This window comes from Entelurus aequoreus, linkage group LG13 (genome assembly GCF_033978785.1).
Source record: "Entelurus aequoreus isolate RoL-2023_Sb linkage group LG13, RoL_Eaeq_v1.1, whole genome shotgun sequence".
NCBI lineage: Eukaryota > Metazoa > Chordata > Actinopteri > Syngnathiformes > Syngnathidae > Entelurus > Entelurus aequoreus.
The window spans coordinates 50,040,922-50,064,852 of record NC_084743.1 but is presented as its reverse complement, the minus strand read 5'-3'; the positions used below and the strand labels follow the sequence as shown (position 1 = coordinate 50,064,852).

Below are 23,931 nucleotides of genomic sequence, written 5' to 3'. Positions count from 1 at the left end.
CCTTTACTTGGCAGTCCATGTCTTGTTGAAAACACGCCATTCGTCATCAACTTTTCTCTTTTTAGCGTCTCGGGGATAACCGGGCATCACTTGTCGCTGTGCGCCTTCCCTCACAGGACATACGCACATATAACACTTTTCAAAATAAAAGCAGCACAGTTGCATTGCACGCACGACAAATATGTTTTTTAAAAGTTATTTTGTAATTTGAGATTGCAGCTGCGCGCACGAGCGTACGTCCACACGTCCACACGGAAGTAATACAAATAACGCTTTTCAAAACAAAAGCAGCACCGTTGTATTGCACACTCGAAATAGATGCTTTTTTAAATTTATTTTGTAATTTATAATTGGCCTCACGCGGGCCGGACAGGGACGTACAAAGGGCCGGATGCGGCCCGCGCAATGCCCAGGTCTGGTTAAAAGTGTGTGCAATGTTAGAGGCCAACATTTTAAATATACTTGTTAAATAAAACCTTTGTCTTGTTTTAATGAATACTTAGGCCTACTACACTACTGTATTTTAATGTTGGTCACTATGGTGGTACTTGGGAGACCCAAGCTTAGTGAAAAAAGTTTAAGAACCACCAGTTTATGGTTTTTATTCCCCTGTATTTTAAAACAAAGCTAGGATACAGCAAAGTGACATACGCCCTGTGAAACACAAACAAATCTGAGTTGATTTAATTTCCAGTTTGTCAAGTTTTATGCCCCGTAAGAAAGCAAACCAGTCTGTTCTTAGTAAGTCTTTCCAGATTGTGTAGCACATTTCTTTTAATCAGGACTTCCAACTGCTGTCAGGCAACAAAACTCTACTGAATTATTAATAAAACTGAAAAATGTGTATTTACTGATCATCTCCACCATCATAGTGTTAATGGGATTTTCCACTTGGCTTCTATAAGTGAAATTTGCATGTTATTTCCGGTAGTGTACTGCTTTTTGTCACTACCACCGCCTGCTGGTTAAAACACTCATTGCAAAACCAAAAAACCTGGTGACCACATGGACGTACTTGCACTCTTTCCAGTTTATTGACTTGTTTGACAAAAACAGGCATGACAGAATGCATAGACAGAGCCACACTTTAAGCAGGCTCATCGACGACAACATAAAAAAGGGGTCAGCAGGAAAAAAGGCAACAATTTATTTAAAATGATAAAAACACTTTCTCTTGTAGTTCCTCAATCAAGTGCATACATAAATCCTATCGTCTCTCACACTCAAGACATGACTGAATGACACACGGTTTTCATTTAAGCGAGCACGCACAAAACATACGTTCACAATCACGCAGTTTAAATGTAGATGCAAAATAATCACTGCATGAAGAGGATGCACAAGATGAACTTCTGACTTACTGTACAATATAAGTGAGAAAACACAATTACATTTGTAGTTAAGGTAAATTTCACGGAAAATAAAATGACATTCTCCTCCTTATTTAGTCTGCGATGTTCTATTTGTTTTTGCATGATCTGACTTTTTGAAGTTTGCGTGCAATTAACACAGCCGAGCTGTACGAGACTAGAGCAAACCCAAGTGACTTGTGTCACATCAACAGCATGTTGATGGAATTGTGTAATTTAATGAGCTCTTCACAATATCTGGCTTTGTTTTGGAACCGAACATGCAAGCCTAAAAAACGCTACTCCACCCAAGCTCGGTCGTTTGAATTGTCTCTTTTTGTGGTCAGTGTAAGCCAAACTAAGTGAACAGCAGACCAGACAAAAAACAGGTGATTGTAGCACATGACAACATTGCACAAATTAGTTAAATATGTGTCTTGCGATCATGGATCAATCCTTGTGACAAGGTGACACAATGTTTTTTTTTGTTAAAAAAAATATACGAATAGCAAAAACCTTCACTGTAACTGAAATGTATAAAACTATGCAAAGAAAAATATAAGCTTTGTTATATTCTTTTAAAAATGATAAAACATAGCACTTAAAAAAAAAAACGGACTATCTGGTCAAGATAACATGTATATGCTATATTCTTGGATAGGAACATCGTTCATGTAACTTGTAAAGCATGTCTGAAACAAATAAACCATACCATTGTGCGTTTATGACATATTCCATTCCATTTTATCAACCGCAATACTCCAGGAATGAGAGGATTGTCCTCGCAACTGAATAAGACTGAATTGTTATCAAGAAGACTGGTGAGATACTATGACAACTGGTTAGGAAAATATACTTTCACAACTAAAAGGCAAAGGTTCTCTCCCGCGGAGTTACACAAAATGCTTGCCATTATCGAGTCAAACTAATGCAACACAATCACGTTATTTAAGTAAATATATTCAATATATCAATTTGTTAAAATGTGTCAATTTATACTTATCCATAAACAAAATGGGCCAGTGTTTTACTTCAACCAGTGTATTTACATTCCAGTAGTTTGAAGTTGTTAGCAGTGTAATATTGTGGTTTAGTTTGGCTACACAGTATGACCGTTAAAGGATACTGAGGGATGTTATCAATCTTGTTCAAGCATAAAAGCTACCGTACCTCTAAGGCAGTGGTTTCATATGGGCATGAAATACCTCTAAATGTATGGAAAGCAAAAACCAAGGAGGTGCTTGCAAACCTGACAAAAAGTCTACTGTATATAAATAAGCAGGTAGTTACCAAGGTTTCCTTAAGTGCCTGAAACCATGTGTACAACCTGTGTGCAACTACATTTCTTCACATTTTACTGTGGTGAGTTCTGACAGGTGATCCACAAAGTCAGACCCAACACAGACTACCACCTCTACTCCCCACAAAAGATGTGCAACGTCCGTTACATCTTGTTTCTGCCCAAGGCACATTCACAACCCTCTGACATTTGAGTCAAAATTGCAAGGTGCTTGTTGTTTTTCCTTCATTTTGAATTCAACTACACCCGGAATGATACACAGCAACGCATTACTTTTTAATAGGTCAGTGACGATGGCAACTGTCTAATAACCACTAGATTGGAAGTGTGACTGTAATTAGTCTTTTATGCTAATTAAATAAGACGTTGACACTGAGCTTTATTAGGCTATTTATAGACTATATAACAGTCGAACAAAATAGTACCAAATGAATGCAGGAGGGAGGGCTTCTTTTTTTCTGCAGCACCCCAAACAAATGGGAGTGTCATTAAACCTTTCCTGTGCCTTTGGTGATAAAAGTAAACCTGCCACTTTAAAATCTTCACTACTGTCGACATGCTGCCAGCAGGTTTTTTTGTTTTGTTTTGTTTCTCCATCTCTAAACAGGAGCTGGATTACAAGTGCTTTCTAAACAAGGGAAGACTTTAGCCATTCAGGATGTAAACGACAAGCTCGTAGGTGCACATCATGATGGCGGTGTTGGGAATCTGGCGTACCAAGTGTGTGGTGAGGCCGCGGTAGAGGGCGCGGAAACCCTCCTCTTTGGGAATAGTTGTTAAAGTCTGGAAGAAGGAGCGATATTTGGTGCCCTCTTCGCGTAGTCTTGTGCGGATCACTTCTGTAGAGGGGTAGCACACAGCAGAGATTAAAGGGACATTTAGTGAGAACAAAGCCCATTTAAAGTTTAATAACACTCACCATGAGGATAAGCCATGGATGTGGCACAGGTCTTGGAAGTGGCAGCAGCAAGCATCATCCCCACAAAGTCTGATGCGTCCTTGGATACCTCATCTTGCTCGTCCATGTTCTGGGGGGCCTTGGCCTCCAAAAGACGTCGTTTGATGTTTTCATAGATCACAAAGTGGATCACAGTCTCCGAGATGCCCGCATAGGAGGCTGACATCCCCCTGTAGAAGCCCCGTAGGCCATCTGACTGGTACACACGCCGCACACACTCCAACGCATTCATCCGTCGCTCTCCTCGATTTCTGAAGCAAAGACAGGAAGATACATAAAATGAGTCACATGTGAAATTGGTCCTTTAGTCCATGAAGAATTTGCTTGGAGCCAAAAGTCATACCAGAGCTTCACACAAGCATTGTATACCACTGCCCCCCTAAATATATGATACTTTGATGAGAATATCAGTAATTCCCATAAATTCATCCATTCATTCATTAGTGGCGGCTTGCTGCAGATAAATTTGGTCCGCCACAGAAATATTTAGCACTATTTGCTCACAAACACATTATTATAGTGGTGTCTGAGTGGCTTGTAGTTACAACTGTAGACAGTAGATGGCATTGCTGCTTTGCATATTAAGAGGCACATGAAAGTTATCTTCAATGTCAGTAATAGCCTGCAACTAGTTGGACAAACAGGTCATTATGCTAAACAACAGTCTTACTCAAAACGCATCATTAAAGCACTTCATCTTTCTTATTGAATGTCATTGGTTTCTTAAAGCAAACATCTATGCAACAAAATATTCCAAGCATTTCTTGTTATCAAAAATATCTGCTTGTCAACATGAGTTTTGATTTCAAAGCAAGTTATCCACCAGTTTGTTAGTGAAACATATAATTATCAAATTTATAGGAAATTGCATAAGAATATCATGAGGCAATTATATCAGTATTTTCATATATATTCACTATTTGTTTTAAATGGCCCACTGAGGGCAGCAATAGCTGCCATGTGGCCCTCAATGGAATCGAGTTTACACCGGTGTAGGTGCTTTATAAGGCTCATGCACGCAATAAACCAACACTCGTAAAATTGACTATGATGATTTTTGACTCTTCTGACTTCTAAATGTTACAAAGTTGGATTCACATGTTAGAATGCCAAAGCATCAAATCATAAGGTTCATGCATTTGGGTGTAGGGATGTAACAAACAGTAAAATGGTAAACAGTGGTAAAATACCCCACAGTTAGTATTACTGTTTTAAATCAAAATTATATAAAAAACCGTGATTGGTAACACTTTGGCTCATATACTACAGAAGCAAGCTCGTGCTAGCTAAATTGCTAACATGAAAACAAGAGACATGAACCTCTTTCTCCATTGAAAGAAGACATTCCCAATCTAAACTTGTATAGATGCATTATTGTCTTAGCAACTATGATATTCAGTTGTGCACACTGAACCGACAGACTGTGCTCTCTTGGATAGAAAGATCGATCGATCAATACTCGAAGAAATATGACCATGCTTCCCCAGACACACAACAACTCTTCCTCATTTTCCGCCAACCCGGTGTGTTCACAGACCATCGGAATAATGAACATCATAACACACAAACATACACATTAACACCAGCAGGTGTTTACAGTATGAATGGATATATATATATATATATATATATATATATATATATATATATATATATATATATATATATATATATATATATATATATATATATATATGTGTGTGTATATATATATATATAATTTGCACACTATTGACGAGTGATGCACCATAAATTTTGCCCGCCAAAAAAATACCAGGATTTTGCGATGATGTAAGCAAGACACATGGGATTGTCTGGATCAGAGGCAGCGTGTCTGCGAGGTAGACTTTCGCTGGCTTTTAAGGAGCGAAAGGTGCAAAGCAAGCGTGACGTCATTCTTGCATATAGCGACAGAAGAGTCTTTAAACACGAGTAGTCTACAAGAACACCAGTAATATATGTTAGATTTGAAGTGATTAAAAGGATTGGAGAAGACTCTAGAGTCTAGACTCTTGAAAAAGTCTCAACAAAGTACACTGTACAATAAGCAGCAACAATTGAAAAATTGGGCAAAACGATATTATTCAAGAAAAATGTGTTGCTATTAATTATTATTAACAGTTTTTTTGTAAATGTATGTATACTTTTTTGTTGACCTTTTTAAAGAAAATATATGCATCATAGCAAATTATGTGTTGATGTCATATTGACCACACCCATAGCCATGCCCCCACCACCACAGGTATCTGTGCAATCTAGGGGAAAGCCTGCAGTATAGCCCGCACTCTTATTCTGTAACCTTATGATGTAAATACGTACGTACGTAACACATGCACACGCATCAGCTTTGGGTGTTAGCTAATAATAGCAATTTGGATAGCTTAACGTTAGCGGTTATTGAATGTATATTCATTCATCATAAAAACAATAGGTTTGCAAATTGTTTGTTTTTCTGGGACTTCTTTTGTATGTGTGCACACGCTCCCTGTGTGTAAGTGTTGACAAGAAAGAATGAGTGACTGTCATAAACACTAATTATTTCATCCAGGCCGGGCATTTTTTAAAATTACATAAGCTTAATAATTGTGAAAAATATAGACAATTGTAAAACAAATGTGTGCTGTTAAACCACTAATGGTAACATAAGCTAGCCGTATGTTATTGTTATATTTTTTGCTTAGAAAAATGTAACTGAGCAAGTTGCTGGTTTGACACAAACCAAACCCAATGCCATAAGTACATGGCAGGTCTGTGGGAAACAAGTGAAATGATACAGAATATGTTTTCATGAAGATCTTTTATGGTGAGATAAAGAACACACTGAATGTCACATTGCATTAAATAAAAAATGGCTACATTTTAGGGCAGCAATTTCACCTGGCATCCAGCTGTAGACGGGTCTTTATAAGCCATATTGGATTGGTTGCAGTAATGGCTGTAAAACCTGCCAAAAGGAAAAAAGGAAAAGGAATTCAGCCTGATATACTGCCATTGACAAAATAACCTCTCCGCCAGCAATGTTTACCTAGTAGAAATCATGCTAATGTGGATCCCTACGATTGTGAACCCCAATTTAAGTAATGAAATAAGCTTTAAAAAAAAACTATTTTTTATGTGTTAGAATTTAAATTGACAGACAAATTGAATTATCTTTCAAAACCCTTCCACCTGTCACTGCAGCCACAGGTCTCAGACTGCCGCACATAACCTTCGTCAGTGTGGGGAGTCATTGTGACAAATGCTGACCTCGGCTTCAAAGATCTGAGTCATGCTGTGCTAAAAATGGCACAGTAGTCAACCTGTGAGCTCCAACTTTACACACACCGATGACATTCAAACTGTAGCTACAGCAGCATGCATAACACACAGGGTCTTCCCTAGCTGGATCACAGCGACATAAATGGCAGATAACCTAACCTTGAAAGGAAGACAAAAGTGCACTTGATTTGAAAACGTGCCTTTTGACATTTTACATTTTATGAGGGGTCATTAGGATTATCCAGTAGATATAACCGCTGGGTTATGGACACACAAGAAGTGTTTTAGCACACTTGTCAAGGGGAAGCTATGGTTTTCAAGCAACCTTATTCAAAACACAGGTCAACACAATCTAGTTCTATCAACACAAAGGTACTGCAAATAATCTGTAAAAGGTGAAGGCTGAAAATAACACAGGTCAACACAATCTAGTTCTATCAACACAAAGATACTGCAAATAATCTGTAAAAGGTGAAGGCTGAAAAAAGCAACACAGGTGTGATTAGGGATGTAACAATAAACGGTATTAATGAAAACCGTGGTAAAACTCCTGACTGTTAGTATGACTGTGTTAAATTAAAATTATCGAAAAAAATGTGATGATAACTACACTTTAATAAACTCACGGACTGACTGGCGCCAGCTTGCTAGTTTATATGCTTACATATAAACAAGCGACATCAAACTAAGAACGTAAGAATCCACATACCCAAATTAAAACCTGTACAAACACAATGTTGTCTGAACAACTAAGCTATTCAATTGTGCACATTAAAACCTACAGACGGTGCTCTCTTAGTACAGAGTGATTGTTCTATACTCATAGGAATACAGGACAAAGGTGTTTTTATTGTGCGTTCAAGGACTGCTGAACAGAGTAGGGCGCCACATCTGTCAGAAATAATAAAAAATAATTATAAGAGATTTTATTTGCTACACACTTGTTATTTAAATACATTAATTAATAAAGTACAAAGAAATATTTAAAACAATAAACGCTTAGCCATTGAAACAGATAAAGTACTAAGACTAAAATACTATCAGTGAAGCATAAACACAAAACATGGAAAATAAAAAATTGTGGGTCTATTTATTTTAGTTATTTAAAAAAAAAAACTAACTTGGTCAAAATAATTCAGTTGTGTGTGTTTAAGTCACTTTTGAGCACTATAGGCATTACTGTGAAAAAAAAAATAACAGTGATAATTTTGGTCACGAAAACAGTGGTATTACATTTTTATATCGTTACATCCCTAGGTGTGAACCTAACTATTTCTTTAAAAGCTTACCCGCAAGATACCAATCCAGTCCGCTTTACTCTGCATTTTTATTTCTAATTTTTGTAAACGGCCACTCAGATGGCGTACATTAATGAGCTAGTAGAGGTGTCCCGACTGTGACATAGTAGTTACCTGCCATTGCAGCTGAGACCATGTGAACCTGAGTGGAGTCAGGTTCCAGCACACTGTTCAATTTCTCTTTGGCTGTTGAGTAAGCAGCGAAGTAGATTGCTCTGTTGAGACAAAAAAGGGTGAATGAATAAACATCTAGATGAGGCAAAACAAGGCATACTTTGTGAAAGGAATTATTCTCATCCAAGCATGTGCTTTAATCGGCTAATATTGCCCACCCATTAATTCAATGTAATGTTTCATTCATGGAATTTAAAAGTTCAACACATAAGCTGTTAATACAAACCAAGCTCTTTATTTACACTAGACTAGTATATATTTATTTCGCAAGATTTTAGAGCTTGTATCATTGTATATTGCTTTTCGCTAAAAGACAATTTCATACTGTTTTTACTTTATTCATTCTCCTTTTACCTTCTCACATAAATAGCACAGTCAATATACACTTAGTGATTTACATCATAGCACAAAAACACCACAACCCGCAATGCAGTCATTTGTTGCTTCATGCCAGCAAACACTCAACAAATGCTAAGCAATGTCACTTGCAGGTGCCCGTCATTAGCTACCACTTTGCTCTTATCATGACCACACTAATGATAATAAATGACGACTGGGCTCACTGATGTGAGCAGGGTTTGCAAAACACATTTATGGGGATTTCCTCTTTCGGCTGAACATTAGTTGATTGCTAGTTGAAAAAGTTGTGTTAATCAATGATGAGGTCTAGCTCTAATCGAGGACCATTACTCGTTTTTTGAAATTGTTAGAAAAACAATTCACATACTGCATAAATTATGTTACCAATCTTGGTGGAATTTAAACATTTTTAAATCATACAACATTGCCTGTAGAAGACAACAATGTATGTCAACTCATTTTCTAATCATCATTTCCAAAAGGAACGTAAATGTTTTTGCACAGCTCTTGTTATAATTGTCAGTTAGTGTACACATAAGCTGAAAGGAAATACATTATATTCACATACTAGGGATTAGAGATGTAACGATAAACAGCTCAACCAGTAAAATAAATAAAATACTAAGATTAAAACACTATCAGTGAAGCATACCAAACACTAAACATGCAAAACAGTGGGTTTTCTAACTGTGTGTTTATTTATATTAGTGATTTTAAGAAAAACAATAACTGGGTCAAAAGATTTCAGTGTGTTTAAGTACTTTTTGCGCACATTCAACAATATTGCGATAATAATCATTTTGTTACAGCCTTACTAGGGATGCAATTACCGGTATTAATGAAACACCACATAAGAACTCCACAGGGTTAGTATTACCGTTTAAATTTACATTTGTCGTGAAGGCGTGATTGATAACTGCCATTTGATAAACTACCGGACTGGTGATGCCGCTCATTTTCTGGATAAGAGAGCGAGATAGCAGCTTGTGGCGCTATTTACTGACTGGCAACTAGCATAATCCCTAGCCATCTTGAATGCTAACATGAAAACAACAGACAACGTCTTTCCCCATTAAGAAACGACATACCCCAATATAAACAAACACATTACTGTCTGCGCAACTAAACTATTCAATTGTACACATTGAACATATGAGCTGTGTTTTCTTAAGACAGTGGTAAATATGAAGATATATATTGTGTGGCTGTTGTTTATTATATATTTAAGCACCGTTTGGATGATTTCTTGATTTTAGTGAGTGTAAGTAGCCTACTTTTGGGACACAGTCAACAATATTGTGATAATAATATAACCATGATAATTTTGGTCATTATTACAGTGATATGAAAGTGTCATATTAAATCCCTACCACATACCAAAGGATGACTGAACAAAGATATTTGATCAGTTTACACATTACCCCTGCAATTGCAGAATTGTGACTGTCTAAATACACAAACATGCTAATTACAACAACACATTTTGTAATCTTGTTAGATTACATAAAAAATATCAAGTTAAATACAATGCAAACCAATTGATAGTATTTCTGTTTTTACACAGAGGCTCACAATGCTGCTGATACAAAAAAAAAAATTTAAAAAGGAAAATGCTCTCGTCTTACCTGGAAGGTGCGACACCCACCAAATTCGGTCCCAAGCCTCTGAAGAGTGAGCGGGGTCCTTCTTTCTCTAATATTAATCTGAAAACACATGGACAAGGAGTAATATGACTACCATCAACATTTCATATTTACACACATTACATCATACAGAGGAATATTCCTTTAAAAAAGGGATCTCAAAACAGTGTAATAGTAAAACAATATAGGAGGCTAATCATATAAGATGGAAACATCTATCCAGGTCAGTAGGTGACACACCTGATAATACAAATAAAATAATCTACAAAGTATCAGAAGCATTTGTTCAGGTAGTAAAATCACAGATTACATTACCAAACAACAATCACACCATGATCATATCAATCGTGGTGTGATTTTTGATTTTGAATTTCTACAAAATCAAAATATGCGCTGCATTGCAGGTAAAAATAACTAATTAAAAGTGTGTTTGTCTTTGTTGTGTTGAGCTGTTTAAAAAAACAATGTTAAAAAAAAACATTTCACTAAAGCAAACTAATAGTCCAGTCATGGTAATAAAAACGTGAAAAATAAATAAATACTTTTGTAATGTTTATTTTATGTTTATATTTTCAGTCTTACTAATCTAAATGAAGGAAGAAGTGTAAAAAAAAAACTGAGGGAGAAAAAGATTTCAAAAGAAGGAACATCAATCCTCAACAGAACTTCTGGAGCTTCTATTTCTTAATGCTGTTAACTATCTATGCAGCTGCACATGCTGGAATCGAATAGCGAGGGCAGAATAATTAATTTATTGACAGTGCATTGTGAAAGCCAATGTGTCTAGTTTGCAATTAAGTAAACTCAATCTCAAAGGAATATAACCTGCGCAGGAAATTTCTGACAAAACATCCAACTTTTGATGTCCGGCCACTACGCCCTTTGACTCTTGAAACTTCGGCCCTCTTCATTATGTAGTTAAATAGCCCTGGTCTATAGTATTTCCTTTTGTTCAGTGCCTTGAACTGGAAGTAGAAGTGCCGTTCTGTCTACTTGTCGTCCATTTACTCGCATAGTTTCTTCATTCAACACTTCAAGCAACGTTTGTAAGTTTTACAATGAAACTAAAACAATTCATACTTAAAAAAACATCACGTTTGATAGTAGTGTTCTCTTGCGTATGTGTATGTGCTATGATAATGTAATCAAGCTAGAGTTGTTAGTATTAGTTAATATGCTAACACATTTACAAGTGTCTTTAATAGTATTAACTTATAGTGGCATTCTTTTTGTATTGTTTCAGTTTCGTAAATTCACCAAAACATCATTGTGGAGTTATTGGGTCTGTTTAGCTGATTGGAGAGCTAGCTTCATCAGATAGTGGTTCCATGACGATGACTTCTGCTCTGTTTGATCAGCCGGTTTACTGCCGTGTTATGGTATGTAAATAAAACATTTACAAAATAGTTCTGTGTAAATAACTCATTCCACAACATCCATATAGCTTATAGTCTAGCGCGGCTAATATAAGGAAAAACCTGTTTTTCTTCAAAAATTTAGTGGGTGCAGCTTATATACCGGTGCGGTCTATAGTCTGGAAAATATAGCATCGTAAATTTGCGTATTGATCCAATACCAAGTAGTTACAGGGTCATATGTTAGTCATACTTAGAGTCCTCCTTTTCCAGGGACTTTTTTCCTGAGTTCATGAACAATAACAAAGATAACAAAACATTTTGTAATAACAAAAAATATTGACGTAATTATTCTAGTATTGACTATATACGGCTGTTGGACTTAGTATCGTTGCACTTGATATTTGTATAGATACACCCACTTGTTTACATTCAGGATCACTAGCTTGCTGTTAGCGGTTAAATGTTGTATCCTCTAGAGCAGTGGTTCTCAACCTTTTTTCAGTGATGTACCCCCTGTGAACATTTTTTTAATTCAAGTACCCCCTAATCAGAGCAAAGCATTTTTGTTTGAGAAAAAGAGATAAAGAAGTAAAATACAGCACTATGTCATCAGTTTCTGATTTATTAAATTGTATAACAGTGCAAAATATTGCTCATTTGTTGAGGTCTTTCTTGAACTATTTGGAAAAAAAGATATAAAAACAACTAAAAACTTGTTGAAAAATAAACAAGTGATTCAATTATAAATAAAGATTTGTACACATAGAAGTAATCATCAACTTAAAGTGCCCTCTTTGGGGATTGTAATAGAGATCCATCTGGATTCATGAACTTAATTCTAAACATTTCTTCACAAAAAAATAAATCTTTAACATCAATATTTATGGAACATGTCCAAAAAAAATCTAGCTGTCAACGTTGAATATTGCATTGTTGCATTTCTTTTTGACAGACATTTTAGTGAGGGTCAAACCATCATGGCATGGGGGAAACTCTGGGTTTATGGTAATGAATGGAATAGCCTTCTTGATTTGATGTTCCGTTTATGAACTTACATTCATATTTTGTTGAAGTATTATTCAATAAATACATTTATAAAGGATTTTTTAATTGTTGCTATTTTTAGAATATTTTAAAAAAATCTCACGTACCCCTTGGCATACCTTCAAGTACCCCCAGGGGTACACGTACCCCCATTTGAGAACCACTGCTCTAGAGGTGTAATGGTACACAAAAATTTAGGTTCGGTACGTACCTCGGTTTAGAGGTCACGGTTCGGTTCATTTTCGGTACAGTAAGAAAACAACAAAATATAAATGTTTGGGTTATTTATTTACCAAATTTGCAAAATCTTCCACCAAAAATATTTTTCTTAGTGGAATATTTGATGTGAAGTATTCGGAACCTTGGATAGGTCAATAATTCATAATAACATTGATATTGATTCATTATGTTTTGAGCAATGACAGTTTGAAAGAAAGAAAAACAGCTTTGTTTTATTAGTCAACATTGCAACTTTTTCTAAATTACATTTAACCTTTAAGCTTTTTTATTTCACTTTTGTTATGTTTTTGTTTATTTTAATAGTATTTTTAGAATGTGCCGTGGGCCTTTAAAACATTAGCTGTGGGCCGTAAATGGCCTCCGGGGCACACTTTTGACACCCCTGCTATAGATAACAAAAAATTATATATGATAAATCTATGGAAAAAAAAGCAGAGCCTGGCGACGCATGCGCGTTTATCATAACTCTCTCGCTCTCTCTGTCTCTGCCCCTCCCTCACGAATGCTGCTGCGCTCAATTTGTTTTGTTTCTAACCCCTTCTTAACCCTGAACGTACATTGAAAATACACGCAACCCTAACTCAAAATGCCGGACATTTGAGGCATTTAAGAAACTCCGCCCTGACATGCTTCGTAAAAGAGGACATGTCCGGTGAAAAGAGGACGTATGGTCAGTCTATCGTAGCCCGTTAGCTGCTAGCATGGCGCTAAGTACAGGTCACAAGGTGACCTGTACTTCAATGTTCGTTTTAAAGCAAAAATACGTCCATTCTTGATCTTCTTTCTCCATTATGTTGCCGCTTGTATGCACTCTGTGTGTGCGTGTTGACTCACTCAACATGCGCCTCGGCTCATATTACAAGCAACGTCACCACGGAGCGCCACTATATTAGGACCGGTACACTGTACAACCCTAAGCCAGACACACGCTGACTTAAGCAAACATTAACTGAAGCCTAATCTCCTTTGATAGCAGAGAGGGAGGAAACAGGACTGATCAATGAAATACAATAAATGAAGACTCACTTGAGGCAGTGCAGGGGACCTGGTGGGGACATGCGGGCCACACTTGCCCCATTAACGGTACTCAGCTGAACCTCGGACACATAGAAACTGATTGATGATGACTGCAGACGTGTCTTCACGACTTCCAGTGGACAAGTCAATATGGCTCCAACGGTGCCCCCACATCTGGTAGACGGATAGAACAGGCTTGAGGTTAGATATCCAGCAATACATAATGAGGTCTACTGTAGCTGTAATAGACCTAAATTGTTTTTTTTTTACTGCAAGTGTAAGCATTCACAATTGTGGGTAAAGTATGTAACCCGTGTTAGCGGAATTTGAAAGATCCGTGGCATTGCAGCCAGGCCACAACCGGAGAAATTGAATGTGTCTTGGAAAACAACAACAAGCTTTTGTCCAAGGCCACTGTCAAATGGTGGCCTATTGCATTTAGGAACGTGAAAACAACAGCAGATGTTATTCACTGTTAGCAAAATTGAAAAGAGTCGAACAGATGCAGACAATTCCCTTAAAATAAAAGTATGGCTAAACAGATGTTATGAACATAATATATAACATTCAGCCGTCCCTTGTTTATCACTGTTAATTGGTTCCGGAAATTATCGCAATAAAGTAGAAATCAAAGTAGGAATCATTAATAAAAAATCAAATATATTTATGGATAGAGCATTTAAAACGTGTTTAGGACCCTCTAAACAGGCATTTTACCACTATGACAGCCCCGTAGACATGAAATAACACCCTCTAGTCACCTTTAACCTAATTTAATCCAATATAGGAATGTTGCATGAGGCTCGGCCAATCAACGGCCACAATACCGAAATTCTGTTTATTTGCCGCAATGGAGCTGATCATTATGTTAGGGGAATGGCTCCACACTGTGTATGGAGAAACATCTGATAGCTTGTCAACCAGGGGGCCATAAAATAAATAAGTATCATCCAGACGAGATCACTGTGTGTGATCGACATTAAAAGACATTAATTGGCAATGGTCGATTGCATGTTTTACACGAAAATTAGTCGATATTGATTGGGGGCGATTGATTTGGACTAAGGGTTTGCACAGTATGCCAGTACTAATTAAGTACAGCTGTACTATTGAATTAAAAAGGTATAATACTGCCTTTGAAAAATACCAGTGCTTTTTTTCATGCACCTGGTGGCGCACCGCGGCGTATGTAGCGAGTCAACACACGCACAGATCACTTGCAACCTGAAATAGTGTGGAGAAAGAAGAGGGAGAATTTACGTATTTTGGCTTAAGAACTAACGAGAAAGGTGGAGCTATAAACACTGAAGCGCCGCTTTGCAAGTAGTGCTATAAAACATAGCTAGCAGCTAAAGTCCATCCACAATGTTTTAGTTACTAACTTCTAAGCCACTAATCCTACCCTCCACTGCGACAAATAAATTATGATTCTTATAAGTGTCATCCCTGCAGGACGAGGAATAGCCTAATATGCTTCGCTATACATTGAAGGAGGATACAATAGCTAACCACTAACAGCACGCTACGGTTCTGAATGTAACCAAAATGGGTGTAGCTTTACAAATATCGACTGTAAAGACACCGAGTAGAAAACCTGTATATAGTCGATACTACAATGATTATATCGATTCTTTTGATTATCACAACATTTTTTGTCTTCTTTCATTGTTTATAAACACAGGAAATACATCCCTGGACACAGGATAATTTTAATTATGACCAATGTATGACCCTGTAACTACTGGGTCTTGGATTTGTAGTATCACCCAAAACGTACGTAAAGGATCCAATATGAACACAAAATGAACAGGTCGATTATTAATCCATCCATCTATTTTCTACCACTTGATTTTGACGAAATAATACATACATTGGAAATGACACAATATGTTACTGCATACGTCAGCAACCAAATTAGGAGCCTTTGTAACCTCTTTGGTTACTTACTACTAAAAGTGAAGTTGTCTTGTATGTTTACTGTTATTTAATGCCAAAAGTGTTCTTTGATTGTAGTAAGAAACATGTTTAATGTACCATAAAATGTTCTATTAAAAATAAAGCCATAAAAATGCTGAGACACACACACATTTATTTGAGTGTTGTCCCGATACCAATATTTTGATACCGGTACTTTATAAATAAAGGGTACCACAAAAAATTGCATTATTGGCTTTATTTCAACAAAAAATCTTACGGTACATTAAACATACCGGTATGTTTCTTATTACAAATTTGTCCCTAAATAAAATAGTGAACATACAAGACAACTTGTCTTTTAGTACTAAGCAAAAAAAAGGCTCCTAATTTAGTCTGCTGACATATGCAGCAACATATTGTGTCATTTTCCATTATTTTATTTTGTCAAAATTATAAAGGACAAGTGGTAGAAAATGTATTAATAGTCTACTTGTTAATTTACTGTTAATATCTGCTTACTTTCTTTTTTAACATGTTCTATCTACACTTCTGTTAAAATGTAATAATCACTTATTCTTCTGTTGTTTGGATGCTTTACATTAGTTTTGGATGATACCACAAATTTGGGTACCGGTACTTTTTATCGGCGGTATAGTACAGAATATGATTGATTAGTATTGCGGTACTATACCAATACCGGTATACTGTACAACCCTAATATATATACACACACACACACACACACACACACACACACACACACACACACACACACACACACACACACACACACACACACACACACACACACACACACACACACACACTTTTATTAAGGGGGGGTTAATGCCCATTTTGTGTTGAGCTGCTAAAAAAGCATAATGTTTAAAACAGATGTCATTAAAGCAAACTAATTGTCCAGACATGGTATTAAAAACATCAAAACTGTTTGTTTAGGGTGCATTTATTAATGATGAAAAATTATATCTATCAGCGATTAATTGCAAATTAATTTTGACTTAAATATGAACAAACTGCGATTAATCGCAATTCACTATTTTAATGGTTTGACAGCCCTAATATGTATAAGAAAATAATATTTGACGTGTGACGACTGTGTGTGGGTTTACCAAAAAATATGCAAGAATAAATTAAAAAATAAAAACAATCAGATCTACTTCTGAACAACACATTTTACTTGGTCGGCTGCACAAGATTAGCTGCCGTTATTTTAACACCAAAGCTGAGATACAAGTTGTCAACAAAGTTTTTGTCCCACGTCAGTCAAACCAAGAAATTTACGCTCTTTTATACATTTTTTTAAGATAATAAGAGCTCCGGGGGGAGTTTTGTGGAGAGCATAAACACACCCCTAGATTAGTAACATCCACTGTTACGTTACATCAGTCGAATTCCAACACTTTTGTATTACTTTCTTTAAAACATTTATTCAGTATTTTTTAACTTTAAAGAAAGTTATATGGTTGTAACCGATAACGATGCCAAAAAACATAAAAAAAGGTGGGAAGTCCTCAAATGCTTATTTTGAAAATTAAGTTAAAGTTAAAGTACCAATGATTGTCACACACACACTAGGTGTGGTGAAATTTGTCCTCTGCATTTGACCCATCCCCTTGTTCACCCCCTGGGAGGTGAGGGGAGCAGTGGGCAGCAGCGGTGCCACGCCCGGGAATCATTTTGGTGATTTAACCCCCAATTCCAACCCTTGATGCTGAGTGCCAAGCAGGGAGGTAATGGGTCCCATTTTTTTTTATAGTCTTTGGTATGACTCAGCCGGGGTTTGAACTCACAACCTACCGATCTCAGGGCGGACACTCTAACCACTAGGCCACTGAGTAGGTAATGTAATGTAATTTTGTTTACAGATTCTATGCAATCTGTTGTGTTCCCTAATTTGAGTGTACATAAATGAAAGTGTGTGTTGCTCAGTCCGACTTGGACATAATCTGGACTGTACATAAATGCTTATTTTGAAAATATAATTTTGTTTATAGATTATATGCAATCTGTTGTTGTGTTCCCTAATTTTCAGTGTACATAAATGAAGGTGTGTGTTGCTGAGTCCGACCTGGACATAATCTGGACTGGACCTGGTTTTAAGAACCCTTTAAACAATCTACTTTCATTGACAACCTGTAAATAAAATAAAATAAGATAAATAAATAAATAAACATTTCTTGAATAAAAAAAGAAAGTAAAACAATATAAAAATAATTACATAAAAAATAGTAATTACCGTATTTTTCGGAGTATAAATTGCTCCGGAGTATAAATCGCACCGGCCGAAAATGCATAATAAAGAAGGAAAAAAAACATATATAAGTCGAACTGGAGTATAAGTCGCATTTTTTGGGGAAATTTATTTGATAAAACCCAACACCAAAAATAGACATTTGAAAGGAAATTTAAAATAAATAAAGAATAGTGAACAACAGGCTGAATAAGTGCACGTTATGACGCATAAATAACCAACAGAGAACGTGCCTGGTATGTTAACGTAACATATGGTAAGAGTCATTCAAATAACTATAACATATAGAACATGCTATACATTTACCAAACAATCTGTCACTCCTAATCGCTAAATCCCATGAAATCTTATACGTCTAGTCTCTTACGTGAATGAGCTAAATAATATTATTTGATATTTTACGGTAATGTGTTAATAATTTCACACATAAATCGCTCCTGAGTATAAGTCGCACCCCCGGTCAAACTATGAAAAAAACTGCGATTTATAATCCGAAAAATACGGTAATGAAAATGTTAGTGGACCAGCAGCACACACAATCATGTGTATCCCTTGCAGACTGTATTGTTCTATATTGTAGGAACCAGACTATTAATAACAGAAAGAAACAACCCCTTTTGTGTGTATGAGTGTAAATGGGGGAGGGAGGTTTTTTGGGGTTGGTGCACTAATTGTAAGTGTATCCTGTGTTTTTTATGTTGATTTAATTTAAAAAAATAACAATAATATTTATTTCTGTTTACTTGGTCGGCTACACAAGATTAGCTGCCGTCATTTTAACACCAAAGCTGAGATACAAGTTGCCAACAAAGTTTTTGTCCCACGTCAGTCAAAGCAAGAAATTTACGCGCTTTTATCCATTTTTTTAGGATAATAAGAGCTCCGGGGGGAGTTTTGTGGAGAGCATAAACACATCCCTAGATTAGTAACATCCACTGTTATGTTACATCAGTCGAATTCCAACACTTTTGTATTACTTTCTTTAAAACATTTATTCAGTATTTTTTAACTTTAGAACGTTATATGGTTGAAACCGATAATGATGCCAAAAAACATAAAAAAAGATGGAAAGTCCTCAAATGCTTATTTTGAACATGTAATTTTGTTTATAGATTATATGCAATCTGTTGTGTTCCCTAATTTGAGTGTGCATAAATGAAGGTGTGTGTTGCTGAGTCTGACCTGGACATAATCTGGACTGTACATAAATGCTTATTTTGAAAATTTAACTTTGTTTATAGATTATATGCAATCTGTTGTTGTGTTCCCTAATTTTCAGTGGACATAAATGAAGGTGTGTGTTGCTGAGTTCGACATGGACATAATCTGGACTGGACCTGGTTTTAAGAAACCTTTTAAACAATCTAATTTCATTGACAACCTGTAAATTAAATTAAATAAATAAATTAAAAGCATTTTCTTGAATAAAAAAGAAAGTAAAACAATATAAAAAACAATTACATAAAAAATAGTAATTACCGTATTTTTCGGAGTATAAGTCGCACCGGCCGAAAATGCATAATAAAGAAGGAAAAAAACATATATAAGTCGCACTGGAGCATAAGTCGCATTGTTTGGGGAAATGTATTTGATAAAACCCAACACCAAGAATAGACATTTGAAACGCAATTTAAAATAAATAAAGAATAGTGAACAACAGGCTGAATAAGTGTACGTTATATGACGCATAAATAACCAACAGAGAACGTGCCTGGTATGTTAACGTAACATATTATGGTAGGAGTCATTCAAATAACTATAACATATAGAACATGCTATACGTTTACCAAACAATCTGTCACTCCTAATCGCTAAATCCGATGAAATCTTGTACGCCTAGTCTCTTACGTGAATGAGCTAAATAATATTATTTGATATTTTACGGTAATGTGTTAATAATTTCACACATAAGTCGCTCCTGAGTATAAGTCGCACCCCCGGCCAAACTATGAAAAAAACAGTGACTTATAGTCCGAAAAATACGGTAATGAAAATGTTAGTGGACCAGCAGCACACACAGAAAGGAACAACAGCTTTTGTGTGTATGAGTGTAAATGGGAGAGGGAGGTTTTTGGGGGTTGGTGCACTAATTGTACGTGTATCTTGTGTTTTTTATGTTGATTTAATAAAAAAATAAATAACAATAATATTTATTTCTATTTACTTGGTCGGCTACACAAGATTAGCTGCCGTCATTTTAACACCAAAGCTGAGATACAAGTTGCCAACAAAGTTTTTGTCCCACGTCAGTCAAAGCAAGACATGTACGTGCTTTTATCCATTTTTTTAGGATAATAAGAGCTCCGGGGGGAGTTTTGTGGAGAGCATAAACACACCCCTAGATTAGTAACATCCACTGTTGCATTACATCAGTCGAATTCCAACACTTTTGTTTTGCGTCAGTGTCGTAACAACCGTTGATGACACAAGTTATAAAACAATGCACTCTCAGATCGTGTAATAGATGGGATGCTAGCGGGCGCAAAGTCACAGTGATAAAAAGCAAGGTGACACATGGCAAAGCAAGTAAAAACACACCAAACACTAGACACGCGTGGAATTAGGATCACTAGCAAGGATAGCAATGGCGTGCAGCTAGCTAGCTCCTAATCATAAACGTACTCACCCTCCTGCAAAAAGATGAACTATGGTGTCTCTTTGACTCATTTTGTCTCATATTCGGGAACCGTCCACGGGCAAGCACAAGGGAGACAACTGTAGCGTGGGTGTCGAGGCGGGTCAATGACAAAAAGCCCCACTTTGCTAAAAAAAAAAAATACTCTAACGCTGTATTGTTGTGGAGGTCAGTGGCGGGGAACAAACGATGCTGTGCAATAGCTACCTAGCTAGCTAGCCAGCGAAGCTAGCAGTCTTCCAGTGGGTAGAAACAATTAAAAAAAAATCGATATCACGGCGACAGATTTACACCGCCACGTTTGCAAACGGTACGATACTTCATCGTGGTATACGATGTGTTTCTAGCTGTCGCCCCGTTACTCGTGACAGCAAGCGGTGAACACGACCCGACCTGACTGTGAAAGCCCTATTAATGGTTGAATGGGAAAGTAAAAGACGGAGGCGGTGATTGGCTGAAGGCTCCGGTAGACCCGCCCCCTCACTTCTTCTTCACGTGATAGCGCTTTTTTTTTTTTTTGAAGGGCAAAGCTCATCTGCCAGCTCCTACACGCCTGACCTCATTGTTACTTCTAGTCACGCCGCTGCCAGCGTCACTAGTTATTGCAGACATACTAACTAGTATTATTGAACATATATGCACACTATTGATGTATATGCATTCTTGCATTTGATCAAACATTTTTTTTGCAGCAGAAAGCAGAGCACGTTTACTAATCAGATTACATAAAGCTCCTTAAATGAGGTAAATGTTAACCTTGTGTCTTCTATTTCATGTCAGAATACCCACTTTTGTGAAAGCCTACATTAGTCTGATACGGGTTTGTCCAACCCGGGACTTTGGACTGCCGATGAACCTTGACCCCGCATTTGTCGAATCCCCACTAACATTAGTTTAAAAGGGCTCATTTGGCGTTCTTATTGAATATACTTTTTCAGTTTCTTCTTGTCAGACAATATTTACCTTTTTAATATTATTCATTGAAATAATTTTAATGTAAACATGATTGTGTCTAACTAGAAAAACTGTCAAGTATCTCTAGTAACATTCTTAGAATGAATGCAAGATACAAAATGTAAAATTAGGATTGTAGGAATTATTTATATATACATCCTCTGAAATCAAAAAATCTAAAGATGAAGTATCTATATCTATATATATATTAGGGCTGTGAATCTTTGGGTGTCCCACGATTCGATTCAATATTGATTCTTGGGGTCACGATTCGATTCAAAATCGATTTTTTTTTTTAATTCAACACGATTCTCGATTCAAAAGCGATTTTTTTCCCGATTCAAAACGATTCTCTATTCATTCAATCCATAGGATTTCAGCAGGATCTACCCCAGTCTGCTGACATGCAAGCAGAGTAGTAGATTTTTGTAAAAAGCTTTTATAATTGTAAAGGACAATGTTTTATCAACTGATTGCAATAATGTAAATTTGTTTTAACTATCAAATGAACCAAAAATATGACTTATTTCATCTTTGTTAAAATATTGGACACAGTGTGTTGTCAAGCTTATGAGATGCGATGCAAGTGTAAGCCACTGTGACACTATTGTTCTTTTTTTTTTATAAATGCCTAATGATAATGTCAATGAGGGATTTTTAATCACTGCTATGTTGAAATTGTAACTAATATTGATACTGTTGTTGATAATATTCATTTTTGTTTCACTACTTTTGGTTTGTTCTGTGTCGTGTTTGTGTCTCCTCTCAATTGCTCTGTTTATTGCAGTTCTGAGTGTTGCTGGGTCGTGTTTGGTTTTGGAATTGGATTGCATTGTTATGGTATTACTGTGTATTGTTTTGTTGGATTGATTAATAAAAAAATAAAAAATAAATAAAATAAAAAATACTAAATAAATAAATAAATAAAAAATCAATTTTTTAAAAATTAGAATCGATTCTGAATCGCACAACGTGAGAATCGCGATTCGAATTCGAATCGATTTTTTCCCACACCCCTAATATCCCATCCATCCATTTTCTACCGCTTATTCCCTTCGGGGTCGGGCGGAAGGCGGGGTACACCCTGGACAAGTCGCCACCTCATCGCAGGGCCAACACAGATAGACAGACAACATTCACACTCACATTCACACACTATGGACCATTTTTAGTGTTGCCAATCAACCTATCCCCAGGTGCATGTTTTTGGCGGTGGGAGGAAGCCGGAATACCCGGAGGGAACCCACGCAGTCACGGGGAGAACATGCAAACTCCAAACAGAAAGATCCCGAGCCCAGGATTGAACCTATAGAATACTCAGGACCTTTGTATTGTGAGGCACATGCACTAACCCCTGGTCCACCGTGCTGCCCATATATATATATATATATTATTATTTTTTAGTTTTTTTGTCCTGTCCAGCTACTCAGGGAAATCAAATTGTTGATGTACAAAAGTAGATGTCCATATTTGCTTTACAGATTTATTTTACAAAAGAGAAGTGTGGGATACTTCTCTTGTTGCCTTATTTGTATTTGACTTTATTAAATGGATTTATATTAATGTTTGGCGCAGCCGGACCGGAGAAGGAGGGGATAGAAAGAGAATAAAAGGGGACAAAAAGGGGACAAGACAGAGACAACAACAACAACAACAACAATTACAACAACAACAGAACATCATCAGCACATACGATATGAAAAGTGATAGCAAAGAAGCACTTAGTGAAGTAAATAATAACACAGAAATGACAATGAACAATATTGCGCTACAAATGGAGCAATAAAAATACCAATATAAATAGCACTATTAATAATGAATAATAAGATTAATTACCTCTATTATCAACAATACAATTGTTTCAAATGCAACAATAGATATATGTAATGATAACCTGAATTACAAAAGAAAGCAGATAAATGGAGGGGAAGAAAGAGAAGCTAACTGTACTAACCTTGTAGATTGTTATAGTAACAATAGGTTAAGCTTTGTCAGTGTGCCATGTTTTACCCAGTTTCCCCTAGGGCAACAACGTTAATATATGTTTGATGAAACGTAATTATATGCATGAGTGCATGTATGCATATGTACTTATATATGTACAGTATGTGCATATGTATGTTTGTGCAGTGAATGTGCGTGTGGATGTATGTA

The 23,931-nt window shown here is 36.4% G+C and overlaps 1 protein-coding gene across 1 annotated transcript; it reads right to left on the bottom strand.

Annotated features, from left to right (window-relative positions):
- Positions 1-539: 539 nt before the first annotated feature.
- LOC133663475 (solute carrier family 25 member 36-A) lies at positions 540-21,263 on the bottom strand. The gene is made up of 7 exons (XM_062067960.1): positions 20,815-21,263; positions 14,009-14,173; positions 10,323-10,400; positions 8,278-8,378; positions 6,485-6,551; positions 3,569-3,858; positions 540-3,488 (listed from the first exon to the last, which is right to left on the bottom strand). Exons 1-7 carry the CDS (start codon positions 20,853-20,855, stop codon positions 3,295-3,297), a joined length of 936 nt encoding a protein of 311 aa, XP_061923944.1. The 5' UTR covers positions 20,856-21,263; the 3' UTR covers positions 540-3,294.
- Between the last annotated feature and the right edge of the window lie 2,668 nt (positions 21,264-23,931).